The sequence below is a fragment of the Hemitrygon akajei genome, chromosome 1 (assembly GCF_048418815.1).
Source record: "Hemitrygon akajei chromosome 1, sHemAka1.3, whole genome shotgun sequence".
NCBI classification, from domain to species: Eukaryota; Metazoa; Chordata; class Chondrichthyes; order Myliobatiformes; family Dasyatidae; genus Hemitrygon; species Hemitrygon akajei.
The window spans coordinates 77393617-77412205 of record NC_133124.1 but is presented as its reverse complement, the minus strand read 5'-3'; the positions used below and the strand labels follow the sequence as shown (position 1 = coordinate 77412205).

The 18589-nt window shown below is 43.9% G+C and overlaps 1 protein-coding gene across 2 annotated transcripts in view; it reads right to left on the bottom strand.

The window, feature by feature from the left end:
• pop1 (POP1 homolog, ribonuclease P/MRP subunit) overlaps positions 1 to 18539 on the bottom strand; it is a 76498-nt gene extending 57959 nt beyond the window's left edge. The window contains exons 1-5 of one of the 2 annotated variants that reach the window (XM_073046150.1): positions 18481 to 18539; positions 8969 to 9055; positions 6545 to 6676; positions 4471 to 4575; positions 2909 to 3081 (exon numbers count right to left, since the gene is read on the bottom strand). In XM_073046150.1, coding sequence (XP_072902251.1) covers positions 2909 to 3081; positions 4471 to 4575; positions 6545 to 6674 — 408 coding nt within the window. In that variant the 5' untranslated portion in view covers positions 6675 to 6676; positions 8969 to 9055; positions 18481 to 18539. Of the gene's footprint in view, positions 1 to 2908; positions 3082 to 4470; positions 4576 to 6544; positions 6677 to 8968; positions 9056 to 18166; positions 18282 to 18480 lie in introns of those variants that run through there. The other variant, XM_073046140.1, reaches the window with a different exon arrangement.
• Positions 18540 to 18589: the final 50 nt, after the last annotated feature.

Sequence of the window (18589 nt, the reverse complement as noted above, 5' to 3'; positions counted from 1 at the left end):
CGGGCAGAGGGGTTGCCCTGTCTTTAGTAATCCTGTGGTCCAGGAAGTCTATGGTGTCGAGCCCGAACTGGCATTTGGCCGGGTTGATTGTCAGGCCGTATTCACTCAGTCAGGTGTAGAGTTGATGGAGGTGGGACAGATGCTCCTGACGACTGCTGCTGGCTATGAGGATGTCGTCCAAATAGATGAAAGCGAAGTCCAGGTCGCGTCCCACCGTGTCTATTAACCGCTGAAACTTCTGTGCTGCATTCTTTAGGCCGAACGGCATGCGGAGGAACTCCAAAAGGCCGAAAGGGGTGATGAGTGCCGTTTTGGGGACGTCGTCCGGATGCATCGGGATTTGATGGTATCCCCGGACGAGGTCCACCTTGGAGAAAATCCGTGCGCTGTGCAGGTTTGCTGCAAAATCCTGAATGTGTGGCACTGGGTAGCGGTCCGGTGTCGTAGCCTCGTTCAGCCTGCGGTAGTCGCCGCATGGTCTCCAGCCCCCTGTTGCTTTGGGCACCATGTGCAGGGGGGAGGCCCATGGGCTGTCGGACCGCCGTATGATCCCCAATTTCTCCATCCGCTTGAATTCCTCCTTCGCCAGGCGGAGCTTTTCCGGGGGGAGCCTTCATGCGCGGGCGTGGAGGGATGTGGTCCCTGGGTCAGAATGTGGTGCTGTACCCCGTGTCTGGGCATGGCTGCCGTGAACTGCGGTGTCAGAATCGACGGGAAGCCCGCCAGGAGTCTGGTGAATTCGTTATCCGACAGCGTGATGGAGTCCAGGTATGGGGCCAGCAACTTGGCTTCACCCAGGGAGAACGTCTGGAAAGTCTCGGCATGTACCAGACTTTTCCTTTGCAAGTCGACCAGCAGGCTGTGAGCCTGCAAGAAGTCCGCCCCCAGGAGTGGTTGGGCCACTGCAGCCAGTGTGAAGTCCCACATGAACCGGCTGGCGCCGAACTGCAGCTGCACTGTGCGGGTGCCGTAGGTCCATATCGTGCTGCTGTTTGTGGCCCTCAGGGTGGGTCCTGGCTTCCTGTTGCGGGTGTTGTACCCCGTCGGGGGCAAGACGCTGATCTCCGCTCCAGTGTTGACCAAGAAGCGGCGTCCCGACTGTTTGTCCCAGACGTACAAGAGGCTGTCCTGGTGGCCAGCCGCCATTGTCATTAGTGGCAGCTGGCCCTGGCCCTGGCAGGGCGGATGACAATGGCGGTCTTTTGTGCCCCACCACTGGTGGTAGAAACACCACTGTTCACTGGCCTCCTCACTCCTGTCTCTGTGTTGTGCGCGCCCCCCTGCCGGGCCCGGTCTGGTCCACTGTTGGGCGCGTGGCCTGGTAATCTGACCGACAGACGCCACGCTCTCCCTCTTGGCTTTCCACAGCACGTCTGCCCGGGCCGCCACCTTCCGGGGGTCGCTGAAATCTGCGTCGGCCAGCAGCAGATGTATGTCCTTGGGCAGTTGCTCCAGGAACGCTTGCTCGAAAATGAGGCAGGGCTTGTGTCCGTCAGCCAGGGACAGCATCTTGTTCATCAATGTTGACGGCAATCTGTCTCCCAAACCGTCCAGGTGAAGCAGGCGGGCACCCCGCTCATGCCGTGAGAGGCCAAAGGTCCCAATGAGCAGCACTTTGAATGCTTCATATTTGCGTTCTTCCGGGGGCGACTGTATGAAATCCGCAACCTGGGCGGCCGTCTCCTGGTCAAGGGCGCTCACCACATGGTAGTAACGTGTGGAATCAGAGGATATCTGCCGAATCTGGAACTGGGCTTCTGCTTGGCTAAACCACACGCGTGGTCGGAGCGTCCAGAAAGTCGGCAGTTGTAGCGAAACTGCGTGAACAGATGAAGAGTCGGTCATCTTTGGTCCAAATCCCGTTTGGACCGTCGGGGTCACCAATGTAGCGATGTGCTACACACAGCGCTGAAATAACGACACGCAGTCGGTAAGTCGTTTCGAGACTAGTTTATTCAAACTTCGCGGTGCTGGTATTTCAATCCCTAGTGCCCGCCCTCTCCGGGCGGAAATGACGTCAGAGGTGCATTACCAAAGTCTCTCCCCACGCGCTGGCTATTTGTGAGCCGGTTCGCCTGCGCAGAAAGTGGGTCGCCACAACCTCACATTTATGGACATTAAAATTCCATCTGCAAATGCTCTGCCAAATTTACCAGCTGATCAAAATCACTCTAAAGCCCAGACCAATCTTTTCACTGCCAGCACAGACAATTATAATTTTTTTTAAAAATCAGATTAAAGTAATAATGAATGATAAATTACCAATCTGTGTAGCATGCAAAATATGAAACGTGGTAGCATGGGATCAGTTGCAGAGGTAATGCTAAGAGCTGTTCGGCTCTCAATCGCATCAAGTAAATGGGAATTATATACATGAGGAGCTACAAAAGTCTAATGCAGTGTTGCTATCAAATGTTAAATTTACTGATACAGTAAGATTTTGCAGGCTTGTCAGTGTATTAATTATATAAACAGAATTTATTTTACAGTTGCACTCAACCAAAGTCCTACCATACACATTAAAACAAAAACCACATCTTAGCAAATAACTAACAAAGTAACTTCAGAGGTTTTGTCTTTACTCCAAACTAAAGACCATTTAAGACTATCACAAGATTACTAAACATTACCCTAGTATAAGGTAGCCTCCTGACCTCGTGATCTACTTTGTTATGGCCTTGCACCTTATTATCTGCCTGCACTACACTTTCTCTTTAACCCTAACACCTTATTCTGCATTATTGTTCTCCCTTGTACCACTTTAATGCATTGTGTAATGAAATGATCTGTATGGATGACATGCCAGACAGTTTTTCAGTCTACTTTTATACATCTGATAATAATGAACCAATTTTCCGATTTATAATTTTAAATAGTCATAATTTTGATTCATTTGAAATAAACTTACCTCCTTCTTTGCAATTTCTCTGAGCCTTCGAGGAAGACGTTTAACATTATCACTCATCGCTCTTCTGCGCAAATGTGGTGGTAGGGACTGCAGAAACTGGGAGTTTGATTTGTGTGCTACTGCTTTTAACATGGCACTGATTTCTGCAGCACGGTACTGAGCAAAGTCTTTTGCTGCAAAATAAAAAATAAATGTTAAAGACATAATTTTCCTTTTACCAACTTTATGCTTCCTCCTTGGATATTTACTCGAAGTTGGCAAATGTTGATGTTGATCATTCACATTGACCACCTGCATCAACATTTGAACACAGATTATTTTAATTCTTAACATTGCCCTATGCAATAACTCAAAGACACATTTGTCTGTGGCATTTCCATAATCACTGTATTAAGTCATTACTGCAAATGCATAACATAAAATGGCCCAGCTACCATTGCTTAAGTTGCATGTCCATTATCTCACATAGACTGGAGAATATAAATCACTTTGAAACGCTGTAGGACATCTCTGGATTGCTTCATTTGAATATGGAATTTAAGTAGCTACCCTCTGTACCTCTGTACCTAATCTTCTTGGGAAAGAATAAACTACAGTATCATAGTATGTGAACAGACTACATAGAAAGGATACAAGCAGAGAACATACTGTACATCCTCTGGATAGCTAATTTCCCCAAATGAATAAATAGAAAGTTTAAATAGATATATAAATAGGAAATGCAGTTCAGTAGTTCAGTTCACCCTCATTCATCAGTTGTCTTTAATTTAAAAACCTTTTCTGCTTAAATTAGGAATAACGTTCCATCCGTGGATGAGATTTTTAATTCACAGAAAGTATAATGAATGCAATTTCTGAAAGGTGTTCTGTATATCATCAAGATGGCTTCTGGGTGCTCTAGCTCAATAGATGAAGACGTAAGGCTGAAAAAATTGTTCTGTGGTGATATCTATTGGTTAGTTTATGGAAGATCTAAATGAGGATCAATTGTATTACTTTTCTGTTTCTACCAGTGTTCTATTTATAAATTCTTCATTTTCAACCTACGAATCTCTGTCAGGGATTTGAGGGAGGCTGCGATGGTAGAGTAACCCAAACTTCAATGGACTTCTGTGTATTAAAAGAAATCATGTTATAAACTTTACTCCAATATTGTTATCAATCTGTCAGGAAGTCATGGAGATGATCAGTGTATAATGCAACAGCTATTACACAGAAAAAAAAATTATGAAGCATGAGCATATGAATTAAAATCCTGCTATTCCCTACCTCCAACTTCTTTGAACACTTCTACACTGCAATATTTTAATCCCTTCTTAACTCAATGCTCATTATCTATCCTGATGGCTTCACTATTGTCAGCTGTGCTCAGAGCACAAAGTCTGGAACTCTTTCCTTAAACCTTTCTTTCTCTATTTTAAGAGCACTTTAAAACCTACATTCTGTGCCTTAATATCTCAAGTTGTGATTGATATTGCTCTTGTAACAATACAATAAGCTACTACATTTAGATTTCCATAAAAACAGAGCCTTTTGCTGTCCAGTGCAGATGACTTACTTACCAAATAAGAATTTGGGAACATTTTGAAGATGTTTACGATCAGTTCCTTGGCTTCTGTGGCAATATCCTCCATGTGAACCTCTCTGCTGTTCTCTATAATTGATATCTGAATTGCAAAGTGAAAACCACAAGAGATTGATAAAAAAATAGTTCTTTACAATACGAGGAGCTAATAATTCAAGAATATATCTTTCTGATATAAAGTGCTCTGACACAACATCCCTATATTCTAATTCTCTTTAAGCACACTGTTAAAAACTTACTTACTTTATATACTCAATTGGTGTATCAGAGTCGTACAGTATAAAATCAAGAACTTCAGCCAGCCAAGTCCAAACTCATTCCATTTTATTCTCTGCACATTCCCATCAACTCCCCTCAGATTCTACCACTCAGCTACAAACAGAGGACAAACCAGGGTCTACTTATGCTTTTGAGATGTGAGAGAAAACAAGCATCCAATGGAAACCCATGCAGTCACAGATAGAATGCGCAAACACCACACATATAGCACCAGAGGTTGAAACTGAACCGGGATGCTAAAGCTCCAAGCCACACTTCTGCTAGTTGCTCCATAAGGTATCTTCTCCTATCCCACCCTGACAGGACCCTCGACGCCCTTTGATATTCTGGTGCCTTTCTAGATCTCTGTTATCCTTTAGCTGAAGAGGCAGATAAAACAGAGAATGCTTTTCCTCAACACTTGTTCAGCCAGAACCCTAAGAATTACAAATCCTTCTGATATAAACCAAATAGGAAATTTCCAGCTTATAATTACAGATACTGATCTTGCCACACTAACGACTGCTCTACAGACCTGCAGCACAGCTCTGAGCACTGCATCACAACAGTTAATATCCAATACAAAATAATGAGGCTACTGCAAGTACCAACCAGGAGCAGCTTACCAACGAGTGACCACAACCTCGAATAATATACAGGCAGCAGCATTTTAGATTAGCTCACGTTTGGGGAGACTGGAAAATTAAGGGGGTGGGGTGAATAGCCATGAGACTTTTCCATTTTCAGCAGTAATAACTAATATTCTTAAACCAGGCTCAAGGACAGCTTCTATCCCATTGTTGTACAATAAACTCTTAATCTCACAACTAATCTCCTTGTGGCCCTTGCACTTTATCAGCCTACCTACACTGCACTTTTCCTGTAACTATAACACTATATTCTGCACTCTTATTGTTTTTCCTTCTTTACTACCTCAACATACTTGTGTTTGGAATTGTTACGTATTCCGTAACTGGGTGTCTGACCAGCAGAGAAAGAAGACTCGTCACTCTGGCATGAGTGGACACACACACAAGTCCCCACCGGCCCTGCTGTAACACTGTGAGCTTTACTGACCGATCTCCTGGTTCGGTCTCTGAAGCCCCCACCTTTCTGTGGGTTCCCAATACTCGGTCAGTGTCCACTGGTGTGTCTGAAGGGTGTCTCTCCAGACCTGTCCTTTTATCCCCACTCACGGGGTCTCAGTTATCCATCAACTCTGAATGACTGTGTCCATAAAATCAGGCCACTCCTGCTGTCCCCTGAGGAATGTTAACGAGCAAAGTACAGTCCTTGTAGTAGAAGGAAAATAATCCTTGTAGAAGTCATAATACAGTAAATCAACAGTCTCTCTCCCCCTCTTATCTGTAGCAAATGTTCTTGCCTGGGCTTTATCTTGCTCTCATGAGCAGCATAACGACAGCAATAGTTTGTAGTTCTCAGAAGGGGGGTTGGGAATGGTTAACTCTGCACCCCATTGTCCATCAGGTCTGTTCATCACTCATAACAGAATGAGCTGTCTGGACTGCATGCAAAACAAAGCTTTTCACTGTGTCTCAGGATGCAACAATAAATAACCAATGAACACTGACTGAAAATCAGGCAGCTTAAGTTCAGGCACAACACCTCGACAAGAACAGCAAAGTGAACAGAGCCTTGAACAAGGTATGCTTTACAGAAGTGGAGCAAAGTTTTTACTTTGCACTCTTAGTACAAATATTATCAAACCTCAGATTATTCAAACACTGTAAACCTCCTCAAAGCTCTGTAAAGAAGTTATTGTTTTTAATTACCTGACTGAGATTCAACTGACTCTATTCCAGATCTACCAGCCCCTGGATCATATGAAGAAAAGGTGACATTGCTAGGTTGGTTTCTCATCTTCTTAGCATATTTCTTTTCTTTGCGATTGATTCCAGACATGACTGTTGGAGGAAAAGAATCTCAAAGTCAGTCAAATTTATTGTCGTATGAAACACTTACTTGCAGTAACAGCACAAGCACATATTATCAGATGAGCAATACTCAGGTATTAAATTATACACAAATATAAACAAATTATACACTTTTCCTACAAGAACACAATTAGAACAAAAAAAAATGTTTTGCTGCAAAGTGATCAAAGTAGCCATACTATTTCTATACTATACTGATTATGGTTATGCTCGGTGATTCAAAAACCTTACGAGTGAAATTAATTAGCACGTTCGTGAACCTGGCTGGTGTGAGACTTCAGAATTTTATACCTCCTGCCCAATGGTAGCTGAAGATGACGTGGCCTGGATAGTGAAAATCTTTGATGATGTTATTTAATGAAGCAGCACCTCACGCAGATATTATCAATGAAAGGGAGGAATGTGTCAATGATGTATTTTGCTGAGTCCACCTCCTTCTGCAGCTTCTTACATTCTTGCACATTTGAACTATTGTACCGGGCCATAATGCAACCTCTAGGATATTTTCTACAGTGCATCTGCAGAAGTTTGTTAGAGCATTCAATGATATACTGAACCTCCTAAGAAAGACACACTGGCACACCATCTGTGACTGACTGCATCTATGTGCTGAGCCCAGGTCAGGACACTTAGAATTTACAACAACAAATCAAGTAAAAACTTCAACTGCTGCAAGAGAATACAATAAATAATAAAATCCATCAAACCTGCTCTGCTATTTAATGAACCATAACTACTCTCATCATGGCTTCGACTTCACTTTCTTGATTGGTGTCCATAAACATTAAACTCAGTCAACCTTTAATATAGTTAAGGACTCAGCATCTGCAAGTCTCTGGGGTACTTAATTCCAAAGAGTCATAACACTCAAGACATAAATTCCTTCACTTAAACAGGTGACCTTTTATCCTTAGCTTGACAATCCCCAACCAGCAAAAATATTCTCATACCATCTATCCTTACAAACTGCCTCCACAGATCTGCCTGACACAAGGAATTCCTCCAGCAAAGTGTTTTAGCTCCAGATTCCAGTAACTGCAGTCTTTTGTATATCCATCTATGCTGTAACATCTCTTAGGATCCTACATTATCTCCCATTCTTCAATCCAGAATGTCCTTCCCAAATCTAATCAATTGTTCCTCATGTTGTTCCCCTTTAACTTCAAAATCAATCTCGTGGACCTTTTCCCCACACTGCACCCTAGACAAGTACATTTGTTCAAATGATGGAAAAAAGTACATGATATCGCACGGGCAGAATCGGCAAAGTCCCATACAGTAGTAGCGTGATTTCCCTACTTCTGAACGCTATACTCCTTCATCTGTGATCAATGACCACAATTAAATCACATATGCAGCTATAAGGGGAAAAAAGAATCAGAATCCAATTATTATCACAGTCTTGTGTTATGATATTTGTTGTTTTATGGCAGTAGTACAGTTTGCTATCCATTGCAGTAAAAAAAACTTAAGAGTAAACTTTTTAAGGCACCTCTTGTACCTAATAAAGTGGCCACTGAGTGTATGTTTATCGTCTATTGCCGCTGTGACCCAACCACTTCTTGCTTCAACATGCTGTGCGCTCAGAGATGTGTGGTTATTTGAGTTACCGTCGCCTTCCTATTAGCTTGAACCAGTCTGGCCATTCTCCTCTGATCTCTTTCATTAACAAAGCATTCACTGGAATTTTTTTTGTTTTTTTACACCATCCTCTAAATTCGAGAGACTGTTGTGCATGAAATTTCCAGGAGATCAACAGTTTGAGATACTAAAACCACCCCATCTGGCACTAACCATATAACAAACATTCCTCAGTCAAAGTCACTTAGATTTCATTTCTTCCCCATTCTGATGCTTGGTCTGAACAACTGAACTTCTTGACCACATTGGCATTAGTTGCCTGGCTGATAAAGAATGTGCATTCACCAACAGCTGTACCTATTAAAGTACAGCTGAGTGTAAATTAAAGTGAGTGTAAATAATTAGTGCAAAAGGTAAATAGTGAGGTACTGTTCATGGAGCATTCAGAAGCTAATGGTGGAGGGGAGAAAACATTTGAGTGTGCATCTTGAGGCTCCTGTACCACCTTCCTGTGATAGTAATGAGAAGAGGATATGTTCCAGATGGTGAGGGTCCTTAACGACGGATGCTGTCTTATTGAAACACCCTTATATATAGATGCCTTTGACAACCTAACTTCAGAAGCTTATTATATCTACCAATAGGTATTACTTGAGGTTGGATTAAACCTACCATACTTACCTAGACTTAATTATGTGCCTCCAGGTTCTATACCGAAATCAAAGTTAAAAACGTTGAACATCCAAGAGCCAGAGAGACAAACTGTGACTGTGGAGAGAGAATAAGTTAATATTTCAGGTTGTTCAGCTATCATTATAACCCATCACCAGCTTGTACAGAACCAATAAATGCCTGCTTTGTAAGCAAGACCCACAAACCAAAAAAAGAAAAACAAATCTTGATTCGAAGGCATTTTGGTTCATTAACAAAAAAATTAAACAAATCAAGGATGCTACACAGGATATTAGCAAATCTAATATAGGCTTTTTTCTGAGGATATTCAAGATTCAGGTTTCAAGATTGTTTAATGTAATTTCCAGTACACAATTGTAAAGGGGAATGAAATAATTACTACTCCAGATTCAATGAAGCACAAAATAAAGCACAAGATAAAGAACACAATAATAAAAAACCACAAAAAATAAAAATACAGAAGATAATTTATATATGTAGATGAATTAAATACGCAATACTCCCGGGAGGGCAGGATGAGCAATTCAATAGGACAGACACAACAGCAACGAGAAGGCTCAAGCAAACAATACTGACCAGGGAGCATTCGCTGCAAAATCTGCAAAAAGGTCTCAAGATACACCCACAGAGCTGAAGATCTCTCTGCACCTGAGCCACCCCAGTGCCAAAGGAGTGACCAAGTGAGTGCCCCCTCTGACACCTTAATCCATTAATCAAGAAAGAGGATCAGATGGCCTAGATCATCAGCTAATGTATCTTGGAAGCACTTTGATGATGACCTGGATTGCATCTTGGAAGCTACATTGGCAGGACCTGTCTACAAAGAAATCGACTCCCTCAGTCTTTGTGTTCACCTTAGCTAAAGAATGATTTGGCCCAATTGAGAAGACAGCAACCACACAGGAGAGAAAAGGAAATTTGCCACCTGACAAGTGTTACGAATGTGCCACAACTCTGAGGGGCCGAAGGGTACAAAGTCGCCCCCTCCTTTTTGAGAATCGCAAGATCGCTATTAATTCGGGTCTGGGACCCAGGAAATGAGAGAGAGACACACAGAATCCACAAGGTTTTGGAATGTGTCCTGGCCTCAGCGAGACAAGCCACGGATAACGGCCATTGTCTCTTGGAGACGGAATTGTGTATTGAGTACTGTACTATTCATTGAAGCCCCTCAGGGGATGATCAGAGTGGGCTGGTTGAGGGATTGCATCATCCCAACCTGATTGACATCTGAGACCCCGTGAGTAAGGATAAAAGAGGGTCTGGGGAACAACCCCTTTAGACGCACCAGGAGAAACGCTAGAAATCCCGTGACAGCGTTTAATAGCGACAGCCAGTGGGGCTCGCGTGCGTCCTTTCCCTTTGCCTGGGATTGGCGGCCTTACCACGGAAGAACGGCTTAGCTAAAGAAGAGGCCACCAGTGAACGCCCACACTAATGAAATTCTGACGGATCAAAATCATAAAAAGGAAAGCCGGCAAGTTTCTAAAAATCTCTCTCTCTCTCTCCAACAAAAGGCTGCAGCCTGAATGAACTGAGTGACTTTTATATTTCCATCGGACAATACATTATCCCCTTGACAACGATAGAGCTATTTCTTATTGGTTATTATTATACCCGCACTTTTAGATTTAGTATTGACGACGTATATTATCTGTATGTTTGCATTGATATTATTTTTGTGTATTTTTACTAATAAATACTGTTAAAAATAGTACCATCAGACTTCAACGGACCTCTCTATCTTTGCTGGTAAGTGACCCAGTTATGGGGTTTATAACACAAGCAAGATAAAGACCCTGAACAAACAATTCAAAAACAGTTCATTGGATGGAAAGGGTGTCAAAGGTCTAAAGAGCAAACTGCAGGAGCAGCTGCGCAAGCTTATGGGGATGGAGCAGCTGTGAAAGCGAAGAAGGGAGAAAGAGAGAAGGAGAGCACAGTTTGTTAAAAACCCATTCAAGTTCACCAGGGCTCTTTGCAGACAGAAAAAAATCTGGGATCCTAACTAGATTAAAGCAAGAGGTGGAATCACACAGCGATCCCTGTAAGAATCAGAGACTAGAATTCAATCCAAAAGTCCCCAACCAAGAACCCTAGCAACTGAGCTGAATGTGGCAGAGCCCAGTTGGAAGGAGGTCTAGGATATCATCAAGAGAGCAAAGTCATCTGCTGCCCCAGCACTATGCGGAATGCCCTGCAACGTGTATAAGGAATGCCAAAAATTCCTCCAGAGGTTGTGGAAGATAATAAGGAAGATTTGAAACAAAGGCTCTATCCCCCAAGCTGGAAAAATGCTGAAGGATGCTTTGTTCCCAACGAAGATGATTCCTCCACCATCACCCAGTTTAAGACAATCTCCCTCCTTAGCATAGAGTGCAAGATAGTCTTCTTGGTGATTGTGAGAAGGCTGACCTCTTTACTTAATGGAGAGCCACTTTATCAACTCATCCATCCAGAAAGGTGGCATCCTAGATTTTTCAGGGTGCTTTGAACATACATCAATAATCAGCCAATTGAATTGCAAGGCCAGGCAGAAGCAAAGTGACCTAATAGTTGTCTGGTTAGACACAGCCAACGCCTACAGATCAATTCCATAAGTCCTCATCCAGGTTGGCCTGCATCACTACTATACCCCGCCAATAATGCAAGACATGATCACCAACTATCTAGGAGGATTGAAGCTACGCTTCAAAAGACCTTTGTCAGAAGTTTCATATAAATGGAGTTAGTGTGCAAAATATTTGACTCGGAACAAGAAGGCTGGGGAGAGCACCTAAGGATTTCCAGTGGGAAGACATTTTGAGTTCTCGGGGGAAGAGAGAGGCCAGACTGCGCAGGCGTGTGACATCAGCCAGTTGAGCGCGAACAGTTTAAAAAGAAGGCAGCCATATCCAGCGGGCAGCGTTGGGAGCAGGCAGCAGATTGAAAGGGCTTTGGCGGTAATGGGACAAGGTGAGGCAGTTGTTGATTGTAAAAGAAGGTAGTATATGTGTGAGGCCAGTTTTCTGTGGTTAGTGTCAGATGTGGGAAGTCCTGGAGTCTCCCAGCATCCCGGACGGCCATATCTGCACCCGGTGCATCGAGCTGCAACTCCTAAGGGACCATGTTAGGAAACTGGAGCTGCAGCTCGATGACCTTTGGCTGGTCAGGGAGAGTGAGGAGGTGATAGAGAGGAGTTACAGACAGGTGGTCACTCCGGGGCCACGGGGGACAGAGAAATGGGTCACAGTCAGGAGAGGGAAGGGGAAGAGTCAGGTACTAGAGAGTACCCCTGTGGCTGTACCCCTTGACAATACGTACTCCTGTTTGAGTACTGTTGGGGGGGGGGGGGGGGGAACAGCCTACCCGGGGGAAGCGACAATGGCTGTGCCTCTGGCATAGAGTCTGGCCCTGTGGCTCAGAAGGGTAGGGAAAGGAAGAGGATGGCAGTAGTGATAGGGAACTCTGTAGTCAGGGGTTCAGACAGGCGATTCTGTGGTTGCAGGAAACTCGGATGGTAGTTTTCCTCCCAGGTGCCAGGGTCCGGGATGTTTCTGATCGCATTCAATATATCCTGCGGTGGGAGGGAGAACAGCCGGAGGTCGTGGTACATATTGGTACCAATGACATAGGTAGGAAAAGGGATGAGGTCCTGAAAGAAGACTACAGGGAGTTCGGAAGGAAGTTGAAAAGCAGGACCTCAAAGGTAGTAATCTCTGGATTACTGTCTGTGCCACGCAACAGTGAGAATAGGAATAGAATGAGGTGGAGGATAAATGCGTGGCTGAGGGATTGGAGCAGTGGGCAGGGATTCAGATTTCTGGATCATTGGGACCTCTTTTGGGGCGGGTATGACCTGTACAAAAAGGACGGGTTGCATTTGAATCCCAGGGGGACCAATATCCTGGCGGACAGGTTTGATAGAGCTGTTGAGGAGGGTTTAAACTAGTTTGGCAGGGGGTGGGAATCAGAATGTGAGTGCAGGGATTAAGGTAGAAGGAGAAGGGCATGATGCTAAGAGTTCTGAGTTGATGAGGAAGGACAGAATATAATTGTAGCCAGTTAAAGGGGTTGAAATGTGTCTATTTCAATGCTAGGAGTATTAGGAACAAGGAGGATGAACTTAGAGCATGGATTAGTATGTGGAACTACGAAGTTGTGGCCGTTACTGAAACTTGGTTGGAGGAAGGGCAGGATTGGATGATGCAGGTCCCGGGGTTCAGGTGTTTTAAAAGGAATAGGATGGGAGGTAGAAAGGGGGGGGGGGGGGGGGGGGAGTGGCATTGCTGGTCAGGGATAGTATCACGGCTATAGAAAGGGAGGACGCTGCAGAAGGAGGGTCCACGGAGACAGTCTGGGTGGAAGTCAGAAATAGGAAGGGATCAATCACTGTGCTGGGAGTAGTCTATAGGCCCCTAAATAGCCCTCAGGACACTGAGGAGCAGATAAGCAGGCAGATCTTAGAATGGTGCAGGAAATACAGGGTAGTAGTTATGGGTGATTTCAACTTCCCTCATATTGACTGGCACCTCCTGACTGCAAGGGGGATAGATGGGGCTGAATTTGTCAGGTGTGTTCAAGAAGGATTCCTGACACAGTATGTGGACCAGCCGACGAGAGGAGAGGCTATACTGGATCTAGTTCTGGGTAATGAACCTGGTCAGGTGACAGACCTCTTGGTGGGGGAGCATTTTGGTGAGAGTGACCACAACTCCCTTAGCTTCAGCATAGCCATGGAAAGGGATAAAATCAGAAGAAATGGTAAAGTGCTTAAATGGGGAAGGGCTAACTTTGAATGGATGAGGCAGGAACTAGCGAGAGTAAATTGAAAACAGATGTTCAAAGGGGAAAGCACAGAAGTAATGTGGGAGAAGTTTAGGGACCACTTGCACTGGGTTCAGGATAGGTTTGTCCCACTGAGGAAAGGAAAAAATGGTAGGAAAAGGGAACCGTGGCTGACGAAACATGTGAGGCAACTCGTCAAGAGGAAGGTGGAACCGCTAAAGGATAAAGAGGGCAACATGTGCCTGGAAGCGGAGGAGGTCGGGGAGGTCCTAAATGAATACTTTGCTTCAGTATTCACAAGTGAAAAGGATCTTGATCAGGATGAGGTCGAAGTAGAGCGGGCTTGTGTGCTGGACAATGTGGAGATTAAGGAAGAAGTGCTGGATTTTCTTAAAAACATTAAGATTGATAAATCCCCACGGTCGGATATGTTACACCCCAGGTTGTTGTGAGAATTGAGAGAAGAGATCGTAGAAACATTAGCTATGATCTTGGAATCCTCTTTGGCTGCAGGGGAAGTGTCGGAGGACTGGAGTGTTCCCTTGTTTAAAAAAGGAAACAGGGAGAAACCTGGGAACTATAGACCGGTGAGTCTTATGTTGGTGGTATGCAAACTACTGGAAAGGATTCTTAAGGATAGGATCTACGAGCATTTGTGAATTGAGCATACATGGCTTTGTGAAGGGAAAATCGTGCCTCACGAGCCTAATTGAGTTTTTTGAAGAAGTAACAAAAGAAACTGATGAGAATAGGGCAGTGGATGTGGTTTACATGGACTTTAGCAAGGCATTTGACAAAGTCCCTCATGAGAGACTCATCCAGAAAGTCATGAGGCATGGGATAAGTGGAACCTTGGCTGTTTGGATAAAAAATTGGCTTAAAGGAAGAAAGCAGAGGGCAGTTGTGGAAGGAAAGTATTCTGCCTGGAGGTCGGTGACTAGTGGAGTGCCGCAGGGATCTGTCCTGGGACCCCTGCTATTTGTGATTTTTATAAATTACCTGGATATAGAGGCAGAAGGATGGGTGAGTAAGTTTGCGGATGACACGAAGATTGGAGGAGTTGTGGATGGAGCTGTAGGTTGTTGAAGGTTACAAGAGGATATAGACAGGCTGCAAGAGTTGGGCAGAAAAATGGCAGATGGAGTTCAATCCGGACAAGTGTGAGGTGATGCATTTTGGAAGGACAAACCAGAAGACTGAGTACAGGATTAATGGTCAGTTACTTAAGAGTGTGGATGAACAAAGGGACCTTGGGGTTAAAATCCATACATCCCTCAAGATTGCTGCACAGGTTGATAGGGTAGTTAAGAAGGCCTATGGCATGCTAGGCTTCATTAACAAGGGGATTGAGTTCAAGAGTAGAGAGGTCATGTTGCAACACTACAAATCTCTGGTGAGACCGCACTTAAGAGCATTGTGTCCAATTCTGGTCACCTCATTATAGGAAGGATGTGGAAGTTATGGAGAGGGTGCAGAGGAGATTTACAAGGATGTTGCCTAGTTTGGAGAACAAGTCACATGAAGAAAGGTTAGCAGAGCTGGGACTTTTCTCTTTGGAGTGTAGAAGAATGAGAGGGGACTTGATAGAGGTCTACAAGATTATGAGAGGCATAGATAGGGTGGATAGTCAGTATCTGTTTCCCAGGGCACCAATAGCAAACACCAGAGGGCATATGTACAAAATTAAGGGAGGGAAGTTTAGAGGAGACATCAGGGGTAAGTTTTTTTTTGTTTTTTTTTTTAAACACACAAAGGGTTGTGAGTGCCTGGAATGACTTGCCAAGGATGGAGGGAGGCTAAAACATTAGGGGTATTTAAGAGCCTCTTGGACAGGCACATGGATGAAAGAAAAATGGAGGGTTATGGGGTAGTGTGGGTTTAGTACTTTTTTTAAAAAAAGGATTATATGGGTCGGCACAACATGGAGGGCTGAAGGGCCTGAACTGTGCTGTAGTGTTCTATGGTTCTAAAGCACGAGATTGAGGGCAATATGCTGGCATGGTTCAAAAACTGATTGAAAAAATAAACAATAGGAATATACATGGTGGCAAGCTGTGACTACAGTCGGCCCTCCTTATCCACGAGTTCTGCATGTGCGAATTCAACCAACTGCGAATCGAGAAAACTTAGAAGTGCTCTTCCAGCACTCATTGTTCGTCTTGCATCTTGTTTGTTCGCTACTTTGTTCCTGTGAAAAATGGCTCCTAAAAGCAATTCCTCAAAGGTTAAAGTGCTATCTCTCGCCAAGAAAGTAGAAATATTAGATCTTTTGAAAAGTGGCATGTCGCTTTCCGAAGTGGGTTGTAAGGTCGGTAAGAACGAATCACGCATTCGCACAATAAAGCAGAAAGAAGCTGAAATTCCTGTAAGTGTTAGTGCTGCCCCTACAACGGCAAAAATGGTCTGTCTGGTTCATGATAAAGTGCTTGCAAAGACTGAGGAAGCATTAAGTGTGTGGCTAGAGGACATGTCACAGAAGCATATCTCTGTCGATGGCCAAATTATATGTGAAAAAGCTCTTAGTCTCTATGAGCACTACTGTGATGGGGTTGATGAGAGAGAGAGAGAGAGAGAGAGAAAAGAGCTTAAGGCTAGTAAGGGATGGCTGGCTATGTAAAGTGCTACAACCTCAAGAACGTAAAGATCATGGGAGAATTGGCATCTCATTCGTTCGCTGCTTGTAACATGAGGGAGAGGAACACGTACAGTTTTTTTTTCGTCAATATTCCCTAAACAAGACAGTGTAACAACTATTTACATAGCATTTCCATTGTATTGGGTGTTATAAGCTCTGTAATCTACAGATGATTAACAGTTTTACTCGTTGCTTGATCATTGTTCGCCTTGCGTCTCACTTGTTCACTGCCTGTGAGCAGGAGGAACATGTACAGTTTTTTTTGTCAATGTTCCCTAAACATTACAATATAACAATTATTTACATTATATTAGGTATTATAAGTAATCTAGTGATGATTTAAAGTATACAGGAGGATGTGCGTAGGTTATATGCAAATACTATGCCATTTTATATAAGGGAGTTGAGCCTCCGTGTTTTTTGGTATCCGCGGGGGGTCCCGGATCTGCGGATAAGGAGGGCCGACTATATAAGGGAACTGCAGGGATCAGCACTTCAGCACCAGATATCCATCAATGATTTGGATGAAGGAACGAAATGCAATATCTCCAAGTTTGCTGAGAGTACAAAGCTGGGGAAGATTGAGAGTTGTGACAGCAATGCAGAGGATTAAAGGCTATTCATACATTCATGCATTGGAAATATTGAATCCCAAGATCTGTACCCGCCTGGTAGGAAAATGAGATGCTGTTCCTGAAGCTTAATTTAAAAAAGGGCAAGGATCAGAGTGGGGAGTAGGTGAAAGGTCAAAGCTTAGGACCCCACACTTACTCCAACTCTATCATTTTTGAATGAAGCTTGAAGAACAACATCTCACCTTCCAGCTACTGTCAACTGGAACGGAAGCATTTAGCGAAGCGGTAACCTAATTCACGTCTGGTATGTCAAATGTGAGATTAGATGCAATACACTAACCTGTAAGTGGTACAAGCAAAGCTTTGCTACACCTGGGAGGGATGTTTGGGTTGCTGCTGGGTAAGATGGGAAGAGATAAAAAGGCAAGTGTTGCACCTCTTGTAGTTGCGTGGAAAGGTGCCATGAGGAGAAATCTTTAGATGGAATAGTAAACCAATGAATCATGAAGAGAATGGATTTTTTGGAAAACAAAGAGGTAAGCAAAGGGGGAGATATGCCTCATGTTAGTCTCATATTGAAACATACCGCTCTCCCTCACACCTATTTCTATTTATATGAGCAGATCTGCTGAACTGCAGAAATGTGTAAGCTTCTCAACAATCTGCTGGATATTGTCACTTCAACACTGGAATTTTTGAAAAATCGAGCATGAAAGAATGGCAATTTTGTATCAAGAAATTTATGTCTGTTTAGGAGTTCCAAGTTTCCTTATTTTGGGTAGTATCAGCAGGTCCAACCTGAACCATGAACATTTCAACTAATGAAAATCAATACTGCAGATGCCGGTATTCTGATCTGTAGAATTAAAAGCACAGTTGGCATTTCAGGTTGAAGGCACTTCATCACAACTGATTCCATATAGATGTTGCCCACCTGCCACGCTAAATGTTCTTCTCTCCACAGATGGTGCCAGACCCTGAGTTTTTTTCTGCATTGCCTGGTTTTAATTCTATCAGCCAATATTTAATGGAGACATTTTAAAGTTTAGATCAGCTTATCTTACACCTACTTCAACACATTACGTGGAACTGGATGTGCATCAAGGAGCCTCAAAGCCTTCCCCAAAGTATCTACCACTTACACTGTCACTGACCATTTACCAGATTCACATTGGCCAATGGAACAAAACTGTCATTAGTAAATCTTACCATTAGTATGGGGGAAAACGTCAGCCAACAGTAACTCAGTTAGCCGTCCTGTCCGCAACAGCAAGTGTGCACCCTCCGCAACGGCACAACTACGCATGAGGACCTGCCGGGCTAGGACAACTGCGCATGTGCAACAACTGGATCGGCTCAACTGCGCACGCGTGAGTCGGCTGCCTGCCCCCTTGCTGCGTTCATGGTGTCCTCGTCAATTTACCCTGTGAGGATAATTTACCCCTTCCCAACAAAAGACGCGGTGTTCTGCGTTTTCTTTATAAAATCTAAATAAAACGACTCAGTCAGGGATGCGAACTTACCGATCCTCAGGCGAGGCAGGGCTGCACTCCGAAGTAACGAACCGACCAATTAAATTTGGCTACTTATGGGAGGGTGGAACCACCGCTGCATCCTGGGAGTTGAGATGCC